This window comes from Zonotrichia albicollis, chromosome 11 (assembly GCF_047830755.1).
Source record: "Zonotrichia albicollis isolate bZonAlb1 chromosome 11, bZonAlb1.hap1, whole genome shotgun sequence".
In the NCBI taxonomy this organism is placed as follows: domain Eukaryota; kingdom Metazoa; phylum Chordata; class Aves; order Passeriformes; family Passerellidae; genus Zonotrichia; species Zonotrichia albicollis.
In genome coordinates, this window is record NC_133829.1 from 22,704,646 (window position 1) to 22,723,598 (window position 18,953).

The 18,953-nt window shown below is 51.2% G+C and overlaps 1 protein-coding gene across 1 annotated transcript; it reads right to left on the reverse strand.

Annotated features, from left to right (window-relative positions):
• Window positions 1–269: 269 nt before the first annotated feature.
• LOC141730621 (olfactory receptor 14A16-like) lies at window positions 270–18,662 on the reverse strand. Its single transcript, XM_074549767.1, has 2 exons — window positions 18,445–18,662; window positions 270–1,200 (listed from the first exon to the last, which is right to left on the reverse strand). The coding sequence occupies exons 1-2, from the start codon at window positions 18,660–18,662 to the stop codon at window positions 390–392; spliced, it is 1,029 nt and encodes a 342-aa protein (XP_074405868.1). The 3' UTR covers window positions 270–389.
• Window positions 18,663–18,953: the final 291 nt, after the last annotated feature.

An 18,953-nucleotide genomic window follows, 5' to 3' on the forward strand; every position in this document is an offset into this window, starting at 1 on the left:
GGAGTGTGGGAGTGAAGGAAGGGGAGGTTATGGAGGAGAAGCCCTGGGGCTCCCTGGCAGGGAGGAGCACTGGGGTTCCCTTTTCTGCTCCAGCTCTGCCCAGAGGCAGCGACCCTGCCGCTCCAGAGAAGCCAGGGAGGAAAGATGTCAGGCACACAGGGCAATACAGAGTTCTTTATTTTGTGTAAGCACATAGGTAGTACAGCTCCTGGTTTATACAGTCACTGATTCACAATAGAAAGGCAAATATTTAATTAAAAATGGTACATACAAAGATTTTCCTGTGAACAAATCCTCCAAAATAAAATACCTGTGCCAGCAGCAAAAAACACAGGACACAGACTGAGCATTACTGAGTAACATTGCATGAGCTATGCAGGAGAATGCGTTTATTGCTTCTGAAAAGCATTCATGATCATTTTCCTCAGGCCATCCTTGAGCTCCTGGTTCCTCAGGCTGTAGATGAGGGGGTTCAGGGCTGGAGGCACCACCGAGTACAGAACAGACAGGGCCAGATCCAGGGATGGGGAGGACATGGAGAGGGGCTTCAGGTAGGCAAAAAAGCCAGTGCTGATAAACACGGAAACCACAACCAGGTGAGGGAGGCAGGTGGAAAAGGCTTTGTGCCGTCTCTGCTCAGAGGGGATCCTCAGCACGGCCCTGAAAATCTGCACATAGGAGAAAACCATGAACACAAAACAACCAAATAACAGAAAATCACTAACCACAATAAGCCAAAGGCTCCTGAAGTAGGTGTGTGAGCAGGAGAGCTTGATGATCTGGGGGATTTCACAGAAGAACTGACCTAGGGCATTGCCATGGCAAAGGGGCAGGGAAAATGTATTGGCTGTGTGCAGCAGAGCATTGAGAAAGGCACTGGCCCAGGCAGCTGCTGCCATGTGGGCACAAGCTCTGCTGCCCAGGAGGGTCCCGTAGTGCAGGGGTTTGCAGATGGACACGTAGCAGTCGTAGCACATGATGGTCAGGAGAGAAAATTCTGCTGAAATGAAAAACACAAAGAAAAAGAGCTGAGCTGCACATCCATTGTAGGAGATGTCCCTGGTGTCCCAGAGGGAATTGTGCATGGCTTTGGGGACAGTGGTGCAGATGGAGCCCAGGTCACTGAGGGCCAGGTTGAGCAGGAAGAAGAACATGGGCGTGTGCAGGTGGTGGCTGCAGGCTACAGCGCTGATGATGAGGCTGTTGCCCAGGAGGGCAGCCAGGGAGATGCCCAGCAAGAGGCAGAAGTGCAGGAGCTGCAGCTGCCGCGTGTCTGCCAATGCCAGCAGGAGGAAGTGGCTGATGGAGCTGCTGTTGGACATTCTTTCACTCTGGCCATGGTGGACTCTTGAAAGAAGACATTGACAAGACGGGACATATTTCCTTGAGTCAATCTTACTGTATTTTGTTGCACATTCATTTAAAATTTGTTTTCTTTCTTTGGGGAAATTTCACTTAGTTTTGGGGTTACTTTTCTAAGTTTGGTGTTGTGCTGGTGAGTTACTGCCTGATCTTCAGCATTACTCTCATCCTGAACACATTGGAGCCCAGAGGGAAAAGAGGGCTTCCTGTGCCCCAGTGCAGTAAGACTGCTGATGTCACACAGGTGCCCTTTGATCAGTATATCTCCTCTAGTTCAGCATGATTGCACTTCAAACATCCTTAAAAATAAAGTGGACTTTTTGAAGGTTCCAGTTTCATTGTCAACATCTCTAAATTTTTCGCTTTCCATCTGCAGCTGGACAGAATGTGATACCAAGGGTTTGTCTGGCTCTCTGCTACCTAGAGTGCCTACTGGGAACTGTGGCTCCATATCCAAGCCTTGTCCCTACCAGTGCTGCCAGAGCCCAGCCCTGCCCTGGGGGCTCAGCTCTGCCCTGCAGACCCCTCCCAGCACATGGCACTGCCCAGGGGCATCTCCCTGGCAGCAGAGCCTTAAGGGCAGGCCAGAAAAACAGACATGCTGCAAGCCAAGGTGCTGCTGCTGCTGTCTGTAGGGAGAAGAGGCTGAGGAGGCACTTTCTGAGGGAGATCTGAGGCCCATATACTGATGTCCAGGGTGACAGTGCTGGAGTCTCAGTGACACAGCCAAAGCTGACAGCCCCTTTTCCTTGCCTTTAGGAGAGAGCTGAGAGCAGCCCTGGCCATGCAGCACCATCTCCAGAGCAGGAGGAATCTGCGCTGATGGGGGTGGCTCCCTCTACCTCCAACTTCTCCCCTGCAGCGTCCATGGGGAGCTGCCAGGCAGGCTGAGTGGTGCCCCTGGCAGGTGGCACATGCCCTGGGCTGGCCAAGAGCCCTGAGGGCTGCAGGAGCTGCTCTGCAGGACAGCCCTGAGCAGCCCTGGCTGCAGCCCCAGCTTCAGCCCCTGCACCTGTCCCTGACAGCAGGAGCCGTCCTGCCCTGTCCCTCTGACGGTGCCCAGGGCAGCCCCGCTCTGCAGCACATCCTCCTCCTCCTCCTCCTCCAGTGCCACAGAGAAACTGGGAGAGTCCTCCTGACACATCCCTTAGGCTGTGGGGTGTGCTGGCTTCAGGAGATACCTCCAGGAGCACAGGGGACATTGCCCTGCACCCACACACTCACCATGCACAGGGCTGGGAAGATGTTTCCCCAAGTGAAGTCTCAGCTCAATGTCTTCCCAATCCTGATTGCCTTCAGCCTGTCTCTGCCTGGCTCCTGTCCCCTCAGTGCCTTCAGGCAGAGCCCTCAGCCCTGCTGGGCTGGGAGAGGAACTGGTGCTGGGAAGAGATGTTCCTTTAAAGCTCAGCAGCACAAACACAGTACAAGGACTTTAATGAGCCTCTTGGGGATTTGGTGTTGTTTACATCAGACTCAGTCCCTGAGAGAGTGTTCAGAAAACTTCTCAAGATCTCAAACTTTCAACTGAAACTCCAAAGTTTCTTGAAGATTTAATGGATCCCACTGAGAAAGTGTCCCCAGGTTCCAGGGAGAGCAGAACACTGGAGGCAGTGATGACAGCTGGGGACAAACAAGGCAAAGGTATCTCTGGTGCTGAGCAAAGCTGGATGTGTTTGAGGAATGCCAAGGGCCAAGGCCTGAGCCCCAGCCCCTGGCCAGGCAGATCCTGTCCCTCCCTCCTTGCTCAGGGCTCTTCCCGGGATGGGCACTGGCATGTGGGGATGTGCAATGCCATGGACAGGAGCATGGGGCGGCCCCTGCCAGGCTGCTGAGCAGGGACAAGGAGGCAATGAGGCCCCAGGCCTGCAAGGGTCACTTGTCCCCTCATGGCCTCAGGCCCAGGCCCAGCAGCCATGGCCAAAGTGCTGCCCAAGTTGGCTCTGGCAGGGCTGCCTTGCAGCTGCTGCCCATCCCTGTGCCCTGTGCAGCCCAGGCTGTCCCACGATGTCCCTGCCCTGCGCCTCTGTCCCTGCAGGCTGTCGGCAACCCCCGGCTGCCCCACCTGGCTGGGCCCTTCCTTTGCTGACAGCTCTACCTCGTGCCTGCCTCTGCCTGCCCACACAGAGCCTTGGGCTGCTCCAGGCTCCTTCTGGGAGATGTGCTGCATCACAGCTCTGCCCTGGGAGAGAACGTCTGTTCTCTTTGTTCCTAAACTGAGCCTTCCACATGTGCCTTTAGCTTTGATTTTTTTCTTTCTGTGGTTGTTCTCTACCATGTCAAAAGGATCCACTATCACTGAAACCACCCTTCAATCCCTCCCAGGGCTCTCCTCTGCTCCCCTCACTCCCCACCCCACTGAGCACAGAGCTCCTCTGTCCCTGTACAGTGCTCATGTGCTTGAGGCCATGGGTTCCTGGACAAGAAGGACAGTTCTTTTCTTCAGGAAGGAAACCACAGAGCCCCAGGGTTTTGAAGGCAGATCAGAGGCAGTCACCAGAGGCCATGGCAAGCCAGACCTGTCTGTCCTTGCAGCTTTTGTCTGAAAGCAACCCTTGGATATTTGTGGAGTTTTGGAGGTGGAATTCCATTTCAGCCATGAGTGCCTGGATCAGAATGACAGTTCTTCTCCACAGGAAGGAAAGGGCAGAGCCCCAGTGTTTCAAAGGCTGATTAGAGGCAGCCCCAAGGAGGCAAAGGCCAGCCAGACCTGTGTGTCTTAGCAACTTTTGTCAGGGAGCAGTGCTTGGGTAGATGGAGTTTGGGAGGCCAAATCCCAGTTTTTTCCATGGGCACCTGGATGAGAAGGACAGTTCTCTTCCATAGGAAGGAAAGTACAGAGTCCCAGTGTTTCACAGGCAGATAGAGCTGGCCCTCAGGAAGCCAAGGGAACCTAGACAGTCCTGGCAGCTTTTGTCTGGAAGCTGTCCTTCTATATAAAGAATTTTGGAGGCGGATTCCCAATTTTTGCTATGGACACCTGCACTTGAAAGATGATTTTTCCATGGAACAAAAAGCTTGGCCCCCTAGTGTTTTGAAGGCAGATGAGAGGTGGCCCCCAAGATGCCAAAACCACCCAGAGCTGTCTGTTCTGGCAGGTTTCATACAGGAATCATCCTTCGATATAATTGAATTTGGACGTAGAATCCCAATTTCAGCCATGAACCTCTGGAGGAAGAGGAGAGTTCTTTCCCACAGGAAGGAAAGCACAGAAGTCCAGAGTTTTAGGGGCAGATGAGAAGCAACCCTCAACATGCCAAGGTCAATTGGACCAGTCAAGCCAAGCCAACCAGAACTTTCCCATGTTCTTGGATCCTTGGGGCCCTGCAGCATCACAATTGCCCCTTGGTTCCATGTGGCCCAGTAGTATCACAACAGATCTTTGTTTCTGCAAGTCCAGTGATATCACAGTGGTCTCTCTGGGTCCTCTTTGGCACAACGGCCCCTTGCTTCCATGAGGCCTTGCAGTGTCAAAATGGTTTTCTTGGTTCCATGGTGTTGGGGAAGATGAAACAGGAATGACTTATAAATATGATTGTCTGGCAAAAGATTTTGCGAATATAGAATCTATAAGAGAGATCGACATGAAAGCCGGCTTTGAGATACCTTAGTTACTAAAAACCTGGAAGCAATAGTGTGGCCAGACTGAAGGTAATCCCCTTTTGATGAAACAATACCCTCTGCTTGCAGTCAGGTCCAAGGGTCAGAGGACACCCTACTAGGTTGGCAGAAGGGGCTCAAAGAGGAGATTTTAAGGTTTAAAATGTAACACAGTATGGTAATGTAATGATTCTTATAGCCTGTATATAAGTGGTATAGGATTTGCATATTGTACTAGATTGGTTAGTGAGAAATAGAATATTCAACACAGAAGAAGATTTATTGTATTGTAATGGGAACCTCACTCTCTTATGCTTTTGCTTTCTCACCCTTTTACTCTCTTACCCTTTTACTCTCTTACCCTGTCATTCTCTCTACCCCTTTCTTCTCTCAGGCCTGCTCTGAGCTGTGGCTGGCAGCTGCAAGTGTGGCCCCGGCACCCAGACCCTCTGCAATAAACCGCAAGTTCCACCACCTGGCTCCAGAAATCTTTCGTCTCCATCTGTCCCGACTGTCCTACTCCCCAATGCTCTGAGACCATGGGACAGGGCAGAGTACCACAATGGCCCCATGGTGGGGCTGAGTCCTCTGGGAGCTGCAGCTGAGCTGCTGTTGTGCCCTTGCCAGGGGCTGAGGCCGTGGGGCAGAGCCCAGAGCAGCCTGGCCTGAGCAGGGCTTGGGGGAACGTGGGGCTGCCCCCTGGCCAGCCTCAGGAGGGGGAGTTCCCTGGCTGCGGGAGGCTCATTCCGCCGTGGCTCTCCTCCATGACCACCGCCAGCTGAGGGCGGATGCTCAGTACTCCTTCCGCAGGGAGGTGGCCCCTGCCTGGCTCCCGGGGCCAGAGCCGGGACCCCCTGAGCAGCCCTGACTGGAGGTGACAGGGGAAGGAAGGGGACAGAATCCCCCCAGGAGGGGCAGGTCCCCATCCCGCCCCCTGGGCACCGTGGGACCTGTAGGGCTTGGGGACACTGTGGTGAGGGATGGGCACAGGGGTGGGCACAGGGGTGGGCGCAGAGGGGCCCTGCTGAGGGTCTGCGTCCAGGTGAGACTCCCACAGCAGCCCCGAAGGTTTGGGGGGCCAGGACGGCGCAGAGCTCCATCCCCGGGAGGGAACAGACACAGGCACAGCCCTGGGGCTGCCGCGGGCACCCGGGGGACAGTGACACGGACACCGGCACAGCCCTGGGGCTGCCGCAGGCACCCGCGGGTCAGGTGGGTCTGGGGGCTCCCGGGGGTCCCCGCCCCGCTGAGCCTGGCAGCCGCTCCACAGCCGCGCTCTGGCCGGGATTCCAAGCGGAGCCAGCTTGGCTGGGACCAGGACAGACACTTGTGGCTGTCGGGGGTGGCGCGGAGGTTCTGCAGTCTGCTGGAGATGCTGGGCACCTCCAGCCCTGGGGGCTGCAGGCACGGGGGCCCAAATGTGCCTGGAGGCCACCTGTCCCCCCTGCCCCAAAGGTGACACCAGGGGATGTCCCAGAGATGGGACGGTGACCTCAGGAAACGGCTGTGGTGTCGCAGAGGGGCTGTGTCATTGAGGCACCACTGCGGCTGTGATGAGAGAGGCACAGAGCAGCTGTGATGCCAGCAAGGGGCTGTGTGACATCACAGAATGGGTTGAGTGAGGTCACAGAGTGGGTTATGACATCATAGAGTAGGTTCTGTGGGGTCATTGATCAGGTAAGATAATAGATGGGACTGTGTGACATCACAGAGCCAGCTGTAACATCAGAGCTCAGACTTCAACACCACAGGACAGCTGTGTGACATCACAGGTTGGGCTGTGACATCACAAGGTAAGTTGTGGCATTAAAGAGCAGGCTGTGACATCACAGGGGAGATTCTGACATCATAGAGGGTGGCAGAGTGACATCACAGAGTGGGCCATGACATCGGGGAGTGGGATGTGACATCACAGTGCAGCTGTGTGACATCACAAAGCAGGCTGACATCAGCTGTGACTCCCAGAACAGGCTGTGACATTACTGAGCAGGCTGTGACATCAGAGGAGGGCTGTGTGAGATCACTGGGTTGGTCACTCTTCCCCAGCCCCCCCCTCATAGTTTCCCCCCAGAAGTCCAATGCTGTCCATGCCCAGCAGGGTCCCTGTCCCCCGGGATCCCCCCAGCCCACCTGGAGCTGCAGTTCCCCCCAAGGATGTTCCACAAGATGAACTCCAAAACCTGACACAGGGACAAGGGGCCAGGGCTGTGTGACCAGGACATCAAGGATGGGGATTATCCAGGTCACTGGGGTCTGGTTTTGTTCCCAGGGCAGGAAAAATGTCTGGCAGCTGGAACAGGGCCTGGGAAGGGCCTCCAAAGTGGGGCTGGAGCCCTTGGGCTGTGAGCAGAGGCTGAGGGAGCTGGGCTGGTCCAGCCCAGAGCAGGGAAGGCCAAGGGGCTCCTTATGCTAGCCTGGCAGTGCCAGCCAGGAGGGGATGGAGAACACAGAGCCAGGCTCTTCACAGGGGGACCTGGTGGGAGACAAAAGCCAATGGGTGGAAGGGGAAAGAGGGGAGATCAGCGAGGACAGATGAAATTTTGGGAGATGAAATAAGTCAGGCTGGTTTCAGCATTTCCTCAACACCAAAAGCAGCCTGACCCCATTCCCCATCCACCACTGACAGCTTTGCAAATCAGGAATTGTTCAGGCTGTTTTGCCCCCAGTCCAGGATGGGCATCCTGAGACAAGAACTTCACTGTGTTTATATCTATCACAGAACCACATTTTTCTAAAATTAATTTCAGTATGGAAATCACTTATCAATGGTGGACATGTCAGAGACACTGCTGGGGCATTGCACATAGCTCAGGGAAGAGCGTGATTGTTATTAAATTGTGTCCTGTTCAACTGTGGTCTGTTGGCCATGAAGAGAAACTTTCTGTGCCTCTGAGTCCCACCAGTTCCAGACCCTCAAAGGACACAAACCTGGTGAGTTCTGGCTCCCACTCCAGTGGTGGCACCTGCACCTCCCTCTATCCCCAGAGCAGAGCTCCCGTAAACCCACAAAGTCCCTGGCAATGCAGGGATGAAGGAAACAGGACAGGCTGTGGGGATCAGGGGCAGGTCACAGACAGAGATTTGGGGTGGTTGCGAGCCCAGGGCAGGACCCAGCCCCTGGCCTTGGTGAACCTCATCCAGCTGTCCTGGGCCCATGGATGGCTCCAGCCTGGCCAGATCCCTCTGCAGAGCTGAGGCTTTTCGGCTCCTAAATGTATCTCATGGCTGTCCTTTTTATTGTCAGCTGCCTTCATGGGCTCCTCTCTTAGCTTCCTACCATTGTGAGCTTCCCTTTGCCCCTCATCTTCACATCACAGGAGGCACAGTGTCTCTAACACTTGTGCCTAATTCCAAGTCCTTGGCAGAAGTGCCAGGGCTAAGCTCCAGGTGCTGCTCCTGCCTGGCATGTGGGGCAGTGCCAGGCAGATGGGGCTCGCCAAGCACACCCTCCATGCCCTGGTCCTGGTCTGGGTAAGAGGGACAGTGGTGTTTCCCTCCAGCTGTTGGTGAAAGGACAGGATTGGAGCTCAGGAGATGCCGGGACAGTGATCAGACAGGTGTTCCCAGCCCCCTCCTCCAGCAGGAGGATGTGTTTGAAGGATGACAGCTCTGGTCAGGGAGACAGCATGAGTGTGTCCTGTCCTGCAGCTTGATTTCAGCATTTCTGTACAGAATTGGTACCCCCAATTCCATGAATTGGGAGCCATCTTTTGCTCCCCAAATGCAGGTAAAACTTCTCTTCTGTCATTTCCAGAAGTGGCAGTGTCCTGGAAGCACTGATGTGTGAGAAACAGCCCCACAATGCTTGCTCAGGTTTAGAAGCAGAGTGGGCTTGGGGTGGGTTTTTGGTGTGTCAGGTCAGTCCTGTCCCTTACTGGTCATGATATTACTGGTTTCAAACCGGCTACAAAAGACTTTTGCAGTGATGCTCCTTCTGCCAAAAACCAACTGTGCTTCTGAGCAGCCAGAATAAAATCTGAGCTTCTCTAACATGCAGCCATGGACTAGGCTGTGGGCACTGCCAAAACAAGGGTGCAGTGCTGCATTTTCATGAGCCAAGCCATGACTCCTGCTAGTGGTTTGTGGAGTTTTGAGCCGTGCAGGGTATTCCAGGTGGTCAGGAGTGGCCACAAACCTGGGAATGAGGTGCTGAGAGTCAAGCAGTGGTTTTAGTGCAACAGGAAGAGGTTAAGCTGCAGCTTTCAGAATAATTTCAAACTTCACTTTAATGATGCTCAGGCTGCTGGTGGTGTAATAGCAGCAGACATCAGCAGTGGGAGCCATTCCCGTGGTTTAATGTACATTGTTTGGTGGGAGAAAAGTGCTTTGAAAGAAGAGAGACTGTTTCCCAGGGAAGACATCTCTCATTCCTTGCTTTTATCTCCTCCCTGCCAAGCTGGGGATGCTGTGAGCCTGTGAGCTGCTGAGAGGTGCTTACATGTGTGCTGGGTGATGAGGAATATCTTGCTCTGGTTTTTATGTGCAAGTAGGCTGGATCTTCTGCAATAGCTCCAATAACCTTTGAGTAGCTGTTTAGAAGGATGAACCTCATTAAAGAAGAGGTATTTAATAACAGGCCTATTTTTATCTCTGTCTTTATCTAACAGTCTGCACATTTATTTCAAGCTTGTAACAGTGCTTTGGAAGAAAAATGTTTTCCCTCCTCTGAAATGTGTTGGCAGTGCCTCCAGCCTTGGTTATCTTGAATTTCCAGTTTGACTAGCATCCCTCCTCCTTCCAAAGCCAGCAAGCCACAGCAGGCCCACAGCTCCAACATTTTCCTTTGGAAATGGGAAATTTCTGGGGGAATATGCTTTCAAAACATGGCACTTGGGTCCCAGGGTCACTGAAACAGTTCTGAAGGTTTGACCAAACATAATCACAGCAACTCCCTCAGGCTTCAAATGTGTTATCTGGTGTGGGACAGGCACTGCAGGCACTGCAGTGTTTGCTGCAGGATGTGACTGACCCACACTCTGGGAGAGGCTGGCAGCTCTGGGGGTCAGGCATTTCTGCAGAGATTTTTTTTTTCCTAAATTTGTCAACTTTATTTCATAATTTCATAAATTAAGCACTGACTTATAGATATCTTGCAGACATGGTGTTTTCAGCCCATTGTCCTGTTTTTGCTGTCATTTGCTGGTGGTGAAGGAGGCAGCCCCAGCCCTGAGGGGATGCATCATCTTTCCAACTCCTTCCACATCTGTCCCTTTAGCATTGCTGGCTCTGTATCCAGCCGCTGCCCTGACTGAAGGTTTGCTGGAGCACAAGTGCCTGAGCCTGTGGCCAGGATGACCATTTCTGAGCCCTTTTCCCAGCATACTTGTGGCCATATGCTCCAGGAGATGCTGGATTTGGGCCCTGGGGTGTGTGTGGCAGCTATTACAAAAGAACTTGGCTCTAGGGGCTAATCCCTGGTTTGTCCTTGCCGTTCAGTCTGGATCATGTACATCCCTTCACTATAGTTTTGCAGCCTTATCTTTTTCCATAATTAGGGAGCATTTTCCATGGTCTTGCTCAGGCCCTTCCTCCCTGCAGTTTCCCCTGTGGGTTAAGGCCCGACTTACTGAAATTTCCACAAAACTGATTCTGGGTGGGCAAGGACAAGGTCAGAGGGTTTTCAGGCAGTCAGCACAGTCAGATGGCTCCTGTGAGGAATATTTCACTTGCTCCTTCACAGCTCTTGCCTGCAAATTGTCCTCTTGCTCAGATGGGGCTCCAGTTTCTTTTTTTTTTTTCTCCTTTTTCTTTCCCAAGTTATTCAGTTTTCCATACACTTATTTATAGGGTCACACAAGCAACAGGTCTGCTTTTTCCACAGATCCTTCTAGAGCCACATGCTGTGCCTGCTCCATTCTGGTGCAAAAGCACCTTCTCCTCTGAGGAAAACTCAGAATATCCATCCAGCTGTCTTGACTGAGCGAGGCATTTTCTCTGAACCCTGCCCTCTGTTCATTTCAGAATCTGCAGGGAATTTGGGACATAAATTAAAAAGGTATTTGATACTCCTTGAGGTCTAGAAGCTGGTTTTGCATCTGTTCTTACTTGAATGCACACTGAGACAAATGGCTCTGCTTTACTGAAGCTGCTTCCTTTTGCATCCTGAGGAATCTTCCTAGTTAAAAAATAAATATGGCTCTGTTTTTCCAGCCCTGCTTTACCAGCAAAAGCTGGGGAAGGAAATGTAATCTCCTTGTGTCTGTCCTGATGTTTTGTAGAACTAATTCCCATTGATTGGAACAACTCTTCCACGCCAGATTAATGTTTAATTTTTTATTATGTGTTTACATTTTGGAAACAGTAAGGGTGGTGGTGTTGGAAATTCTAATGAGGGACAACATTTCTAATTGAAAAGACTCAGGCTCCTCTCTCCTGATTTTTCTGCCTGATCCTTCAGACTGCAGGAAGTTTTGCTTGGGTCATTCACTTGCAACAGGATGTTATGTGAATACAGAATTAATGTGTGCAGCCTGTCACTTGGAATTGCTGCTGCTCTGCTGCTGGAGAGCTCCCAGGGTTGCAGAGTCCTTGCAAGCAGCAGTAACAGGAATGTGCCAGTGATCCTGCAAAGCCAGAGGAGGAACAGGGAGCTGCAAGTCTTCCCCATCACTGCGGGGTGTGAATAAATAGATCTAATCAACAATTTACATGTTAGCCCCGGACCAGAGTTTATTTTTAGGATGTGTCATTCAGCCCAAGCGAAACATCTGCATCTCAGGCTGGTGGTATTTCTAAAAGCACCTCTAAGTGATCACTGAGGCAGGATTTTAAGCTGCATTTACATTTTGATAGAATCTGCTACTTTCCTTATCTGAAACAAAGCCCACCTGATCTTCATTAATTACACTATCATTTCACCTAACCAAGGTGCTACTAATTACAGTTATCTGTCTGTTCTTCACCAGATAATACACAAAAAATTGTTACCCCTGGCTGTATCTGGACTAGCTAGAGCTGTAAGGAGGTTGCACATGGTGATGGGTTTTGCAGGTGGAGTGCAGGTCTTTATGGGCTGTCTGAGGGAATGCTGGAGGAGTGGCTGCTGTCCCACTGGCTGTGCTGCCATTCCAAGACACCTCCACGGCCAAACATACAGGAAACACTGCTTAAACACAGAAAAATCTGGTTACTGCAGGGTGACTGGAGCAGGCCAGCTCCACAAGAGAGGTGTTGGAGTCCTGGGACATCCCAGACCCACCTGAGCACAGGCCTAGGGCTGGAGGGGACACTGCTTGAGCAGGGGTTGATCCCAGAGGTGTTTCCAGGATCAGCTAGCAGGGACTCTCTGGCAGTGCCTTTTTTAAGACAGAAAATCTCTCGGGGGCTTCACAGAGAGCTGCAAGCCCTGGTGGTGGTGCTGACTGCTCCCCCACTAACATCAGCTGCAGTCTGAGAGGAGCAACCACAGAAAGGGCTCCTCTGAAAAGAGGCAGCAGGAAATGTCTGAGCTGCTGGGGAGCTGTGGGTCCAGAGGGCTGGAGCCAGGAGCCACGGGCTGCAGGGAAGGGGGTCCATGAGGGCAAAGCCTTTGCTGGAAGGGAAGACAAGGGGCTTTCACTTGACTCCTGTTTCATCATCTTTCCACACACTGATCTCTCCAGATGCTCTCTGAACCTTTGGTTTGCTTTCTGAAGGGGAAAGGACTTGTCCTGGAGGAGGAGCAGAGCCAGGCTGCTGAGGAGAGCTGGTCGCTGTCAGCTGGCAAGAGGGGAGGGACATGGAGGCCAGAGGGGGGGACACTGGGTGAGGAGATGTTCACACTCATCTCCATCCGCTGCGAGTGTTCTCAGGCCAAACACACCTGCACTCCTGTTTGTACTGTTTGCTGTACTTGTAAACTGAAATATGTGAGTTTGGGGGTTTTTGTTACCTTTTTGTATTCTGAAGAGAACTAAAGATGGTTCACATGATTTTTTTTTTGTGCCTTCTGCAGTGCAGGCGATGCAGTCAGGGATGGAACAGCAGCATCTTTATACTTGTCAAGTCTCAATCCACACCCAAGGCTCTGCCTGAAGCTCAAAGTGATTTTCTTGCAGGCTTTGAACACTACACCAGCAGGGAGAACAAGAAGCTCAGTGGAGATTATGCTCCAGAAAAATTGGAAAATTGAAAAATTGTATCCATGGTCCAAAAGCTAAATATGGAACCATGGAAGTGCACACTGCAGTGGAAGTGGAGCTGGGAATGCTGAATGGTGAGGTTTCCTGTCCTTCTGGCATGAGGAACCAGGGGTCCTCTGGTTCTCCATGGACTTCCATGAGGACCTCTGGCTCTCCATGAGGACCTCTGGTTCCCCATGGTTCTCCATGAGGACCTCTGGTTCTCCATGGTCCTCCTTGAGGATCTCTGATTTGCCATGGTCCTCCATAAGGATCTCTTCTTCTCCGTGGTTCTCCTTGAGGATCCGTGGTTCCCCATCCTTCCCCCCAGGGCTGTGCTGGTGCCTTGCCCAGAGATTGCTGTGACAGCAGGCACCAGTTTCAGGTGGGGCTGCTCTGCTGGCAGGGCCTTGGTGTTCCCAGCAGGGCAGGGCAGGGATGCTCCTGTCCCAGCAGGACACTGGGCATGCAGCTACCCCCCTTCAGCAGCTGCTCCTCCTCTGCATCACTTCCAGGGGCAAAACTCTTGTCCTGCTGCATGGCAGGGGGCCCTGCAGAGCCAGCATGGAGGGGACAGGCTGGGCACCAGCTGGGCAGCACTGGTTTAATCCTTTTTGCCTGTTCCTGCCATGGAAGCTGTGTACTGGGTGAGATGTGTGTGTTTGGGGAGGGCTGGCCCGACCATTAGCTTGTCAGGGTTTGTAACACTGGCAGCTGGAGAGAAAACTGTTATTAAGTGTAACGTGGCACCTTGGAGACGGAAGCATGGGGAGACAATAAATACAGCCTTCCATAATGCCATTTTATGGTGTCACTCTTCAGAATTTATTAAGACTTAGTTGCAGCCATGCCTGCAGCCTCCTGTGCTGGAATCCGTAAATTGTGTTCATTATCTCCAGCACTTGCTCTGACCTGCTGTGTTTTACAAGGGGGGAGACACTGGAGGCGTAGGGACACCCCAGCTGCTTTCTGCAGCCATTCCCTTGGTGCCAATCCAGCTTTTCTGGGGTTTCTGGGACACCCCAGGCAGTGCTTGGCTGCGTGGATGGACCCCAAGTGTGATGTGATGGTTGAAGAGAACACTGAGGGACTGAGGAGCTGCCAAAATCACCACAGCTCCACGGGGAGCAGGGAAGGAGCTGGGCAAGGAGGGAGCCATGGGCACCTTGGAGCACACTGGCACATTTGTCACTCCACTGTGGGGCCACCCCAGCAGTCTTGGATGTGCTGAGGATGCTGGAGGTGGAAAAGTGTTCACAGGAGCTCCCTGAACTGCACACAGGCAGATGCTCCACCCCTGCTTGGCGTCCTCTTGCACCAGTGTTTTCAAATGAAAAAGCAAATTAAATCGTGCTCCTTTCACCCACTTTTTGTCATGACAAATCTCAGCAGCAGCATGTTTGTGTACCTTCATTCTTATCCTCATCATTTAGGTCCAGGATGGAGGAAAACAAGTTCAAGCCCAACCTCCTGATAATTTATTATGTTCCTTATGCTTAAGGGCAAAATTTAAGTTGCCAAATGCAGATGTTTGCATGCTCTTTTTTTAGCTCTCAAAGTACTTTCTGTGTGCTTGATTGATGGACGTCCCTGTTACATTAATAGCGGGGCTTTGCAGAAAGCTGTTATTACCAGGAGAATCTGGTGTGGGTTTCAGTTTTTCTTCTTGCATTGAAAATCCATTATTAATGTCTTTCTGAGGGAAAAAAAAAAGGTTTCAATTCAGGCACTTTACTTTGGTTTCTCTGGCTTCTTCTCAACTGTCTTTACAGAGGTGCTTTTAAAATCAATATTTCAAATTTTCTTCATATTTTACTGAGTGGTTGAGGGTTTCTGCATCTTGCTATTGATTTCTGATTGTACTGCAGGACATGTCGCTGCACACACTTTGGATTTTTCACCACCATGGACAGAGGCAAAAATCACACTGGAAAAGGCATCGATTGTGACATGGATGTATTTTAGTCTGCCGAAAGAGGCTTAGTGTGTGATGTCTGATTGCCAGATGTGGAGATTCTCTAGTCCTCTTGGATTGCCTCCAGCTCTGACAGAAGCAAGGCCATGTTCCTGACAATTTGGGCAGGTGGCTACAATGGATCTTGCTGGGTCTCAGGTAATTTTAAACATCCTGAGCAGCGCAGGAATGTTTTGGTGGTAGGATTGGTGGGTGATCTTTGCCTGTATAAAAACTATCCAAGACATATTGCAGTGGTTCAGTTGTTTGAAGTACCAATTCAGATGTTCCTGAGTGAGAAGTAAGTATGTATTCACAAGGTCTGTTCCTGCAAGGGAGCACAGATGCTCTCTAGCTTTCCTGGTTAGTGGTGCAATAACTTTCTGTTGGGTTGTTATTGTTTTAATAGGTCGGTGTGATCTGAAAACACATTCAATTATTATCAGGGGATCTGAGATAGTTGAGTCCCACTGAAAGAATAATGCATGGAATTTTGGACTTACACCAAGGATGGCCAGGGAGAAAGGAAAATCAGTGTGGTATCTGTGTGCCTGTTTAGTTTGAATCACCCAGGATACCTTTTGCACAGTTGCTTAGGCCTCCGGTGTCAGTGATGGTGGGAATCGAGTCCTTCACTGCCTTTAAGGAGCAGGAACAGTGGCATGAGATCTTCTGTGGTGATTCCCAGCAGTGAATGTACCCAACTGATGGTTCCACAGAGCTGGTACAGTTCTTGCAGAGTCTTTGGGTTGTCCTTGATTTGCAGTGTTTGTGGTGTGATGGTTCTCTCTGCAGTTTTTAGGCCGAGACACTTCCAAGGGGCTGTCCTTTGAACTTTATCGGCTGCAATCTTAAAACCTTTCTCCTGTATCACAGTGATGACATCTTGTACTGCTGTGGTGGTTTGACCAGGAAGAAGTGGGAATTCTGGGATGCTGTGGTCAAACTAATGGATGTTCAGAGTTTGATACTGACACCTGGTGTAGCTAGTGGGGTTTGGACACACCTCCGAGAATACACAGGGGTTAAAAAGCAGAGCTCTGGCCCTAGGAGGCTCTCTTGGGACGTCGAGGCGAAGAAGTCAGATCTCCCTCCCCTGTCCAGCCGCTGCTGCTGGGCGGGGGAGGGGCAGCCACGTGGTAGGCCCTGGGCCTGGACAGAGATGGGAGGTGAGGAGGCCCTCGAGGATGGAAGGGTAGAAGATCTCAGGGAGTCAGCCCTCGGGCAGCCATCCCCCCCCCAGAAGGGAGAGAGAGAGCCGGCGACACCGAATGTGATAGCAGCCGGCCCAGGAGGAGAAGGGGGGGAAGAGTGCCCGGCCGGAGCGGCAGTGTGTGTGGGAGTGCCGCAGCTCCGGGACAGACAGAGACTGAAAGTTTTAACTCCTTTCTTTCATGATTGGGGCCTTGCAAAAATGCTAATCCTCCTCGAAGCTGAATAAGAAGGGAGATAAGAGATGAGATGAGACAAAGACCTGGCCCGAAGAAAGTAGAGATGATTGAATGGAGAGAGATGATTGGAGTGGCCTTTTAGCTGGACTTTTCTTGTGGCCATAGACTCAGTTTATTCCTGTGACACAGAGACTGCACTTAGGGGGAAGCAGTGGCTCAGAACCAGGAGGGTTCATCGTGAGGACCCCCGGCCCCAGGGGGTTAGAAAAATATGGGGGGGACAGATGTCCCAAAGCAGAGACTGTGCCTTTTTGGAGTAAGACAAGGCATCCTTGAAAGACAACCCTAAAAGCAGCTCTGGTCCATGCGCGGTGGTGAGAGCACTGGGCATGGAAGGAAGATGTCACAAGCGGCAAAAGGACTTTTTCCGGTGGTGCCGAGTGACATTGGAAGCACACGAGGTTTCAGTGTGTTTCCAAGGGAAGCTTATAGAACAAGAAAGACTCCTCTCCTCTTCATGAACTGAAGTTTGAGTATACTAAAGTGTAGTGCCAGGCTGGGCAGTTGGTGATTTGGGAGAATGTATCGGATTGAGAAATTCAGGTAGTGGGGAGGAGGAAAGTGGTTTTTTTGTAAGGTTTTCAATTTTTTTTTTCTCTTTTCCTTATAGTTTTTCCCTATTTTCCTGTAGTTTAAGTAATAAAGTGTTCTTTATGTTTAAGCTAGAGCCTGTTTTGCTTATTCCTAGTCACATCTCACAGCAGACACCAAAGTGAGAGCATTTTCATAGAAGCACTAGCTCTGTGCCAAGCTCAAACCATGACAACTGCAACATCCAAAATGATTTGAGCTTCTGCACAAACTACTGTGTCGTTCATGTAACAAAAAATGTCTTTTCTTGCTGGGCGAGTGAATTTGGGCTGCAAGGCATTGAAAAGTAGTTGGGCTCTTCTCCATTCCTTAAGGCAATGCAGTCCACTGGTACCTCTCTAAAGGTGCTTGTTGATTTGGGGACGGAAAAAGCAAAGAAGGGGCTTTCATTGGGATGCAAGGAGAAGTCAAAAAAGCAGTCATTTAGATGTATAACAACCATCTGCCAAACTCGAGGTATCATGGAGGCTGAGGCAGGCTGGACTGGAGGGGACCCATGTCCTTGATGACCTCGTTGATTTTCCTGAGGTCCTGCAGCAGATGCCTCTTGTCTTTGCCAGGCTTTCATATGATAATGACAGGCACATTGCAGGGGCTAGTAGATGGTACAATGTGGCCCACAGACAGCTGCTCCTCCACGATGGATTGCAGGCCTTTAACTTTCTGCCTGGGAGGGCCACTGATCCACCCATATGGGGTCGTTGATCTTACAGGTTAACTGAAGGGTGGCGCGCTGCTCTGAGGACCCGTCTAGAAATCCTGAGGTGTTGATAGGATCTCTAGCCCTGTCCCCCTTTGGGACAAGAGGTCTTTTCCTCAAATTGTTATTGGTGCCCTGGTGACGAATGATCTTACTGTAGCAACTGTGCCCTCAGGACCTTCCATGCAGATGTTACTGTGACTCCAGAAGCTGGTAGTGGCTCCCTTGGGAGCTAATATTTACCCCAGCAGCTGGGACCAGGGGCCATTCTTTTAACCAGTCAGAGAGGGCAATTATGGTGTTGTCATCTGTATCTAATTCTCCAAAGAGACATGTCTTTCTCCCTTTACATGACCAAGCACACTTTCGAACAGGTCTGTTTCAACCTGTAATCTGTGCCCTCAACAGCATTGGATCAGCTGGTGTGGTGATCATGGGCAGTAGGAGGTAGGCTCTGGCTATAACTGTTCCTTTTGGAATGAAAAGGGGAGGGAATAAGCATAGAGCCTGGACAACTATCTCCTGCAAAGACATCAAAGTGACTACCTCAGGCAGTATAGTGAGTGTCTCCATCCCTTTCCTGGTGTTGGTTAAAATCAAAATGTCTCTGGGCCATTCTTCAGGCCCAAATTTTCCTGTGGGAAAATGGTGAACATAAATATCGTGGATTGGAATTGAAAAGGCGCTTACCAGCTGCCTTTAGGTTCCAGCACAGAGCTGTCTTCGGTCGAGTTTTCTGCAGCTATCGAGCTGTCCTGATGCCACTGAGAAGGATGCTGTGCTGGTTCTCCACAATGTTGGGGAGAGTGGGGCGAAATGGCCTCGCATTTGGTGTCATCGTGCAGGGCCTTTCTGCGGCTGTGTGGGGTTTCCTGCAGGCCACCGGTTTTGGTGATGTTGGAAAGCATGTGGACGAGGGGGCAGTGAGGAAAGTGGCTGTGACAGCTAGAAGGTCCCTGGTAATAGGCTTTATTTTTAAAATACTGTTGAAAATGCCCCATCTCCCTACACTTAAAGCCAGGTCCTTTTTCATGTGTGTGTCAGGGAATAACCTGGGAGGCTACTAGCACCTCTACTACACCGTGACAGGAAGCATTATCTAGGCTGGCATCACAGTATAAGGATGCCCTAATGGTGCTTGCCACGACTATTTGTGCAATGGTAGGCTTTCTGTTGAGGGGTAGAGAAGGTAAAATGTC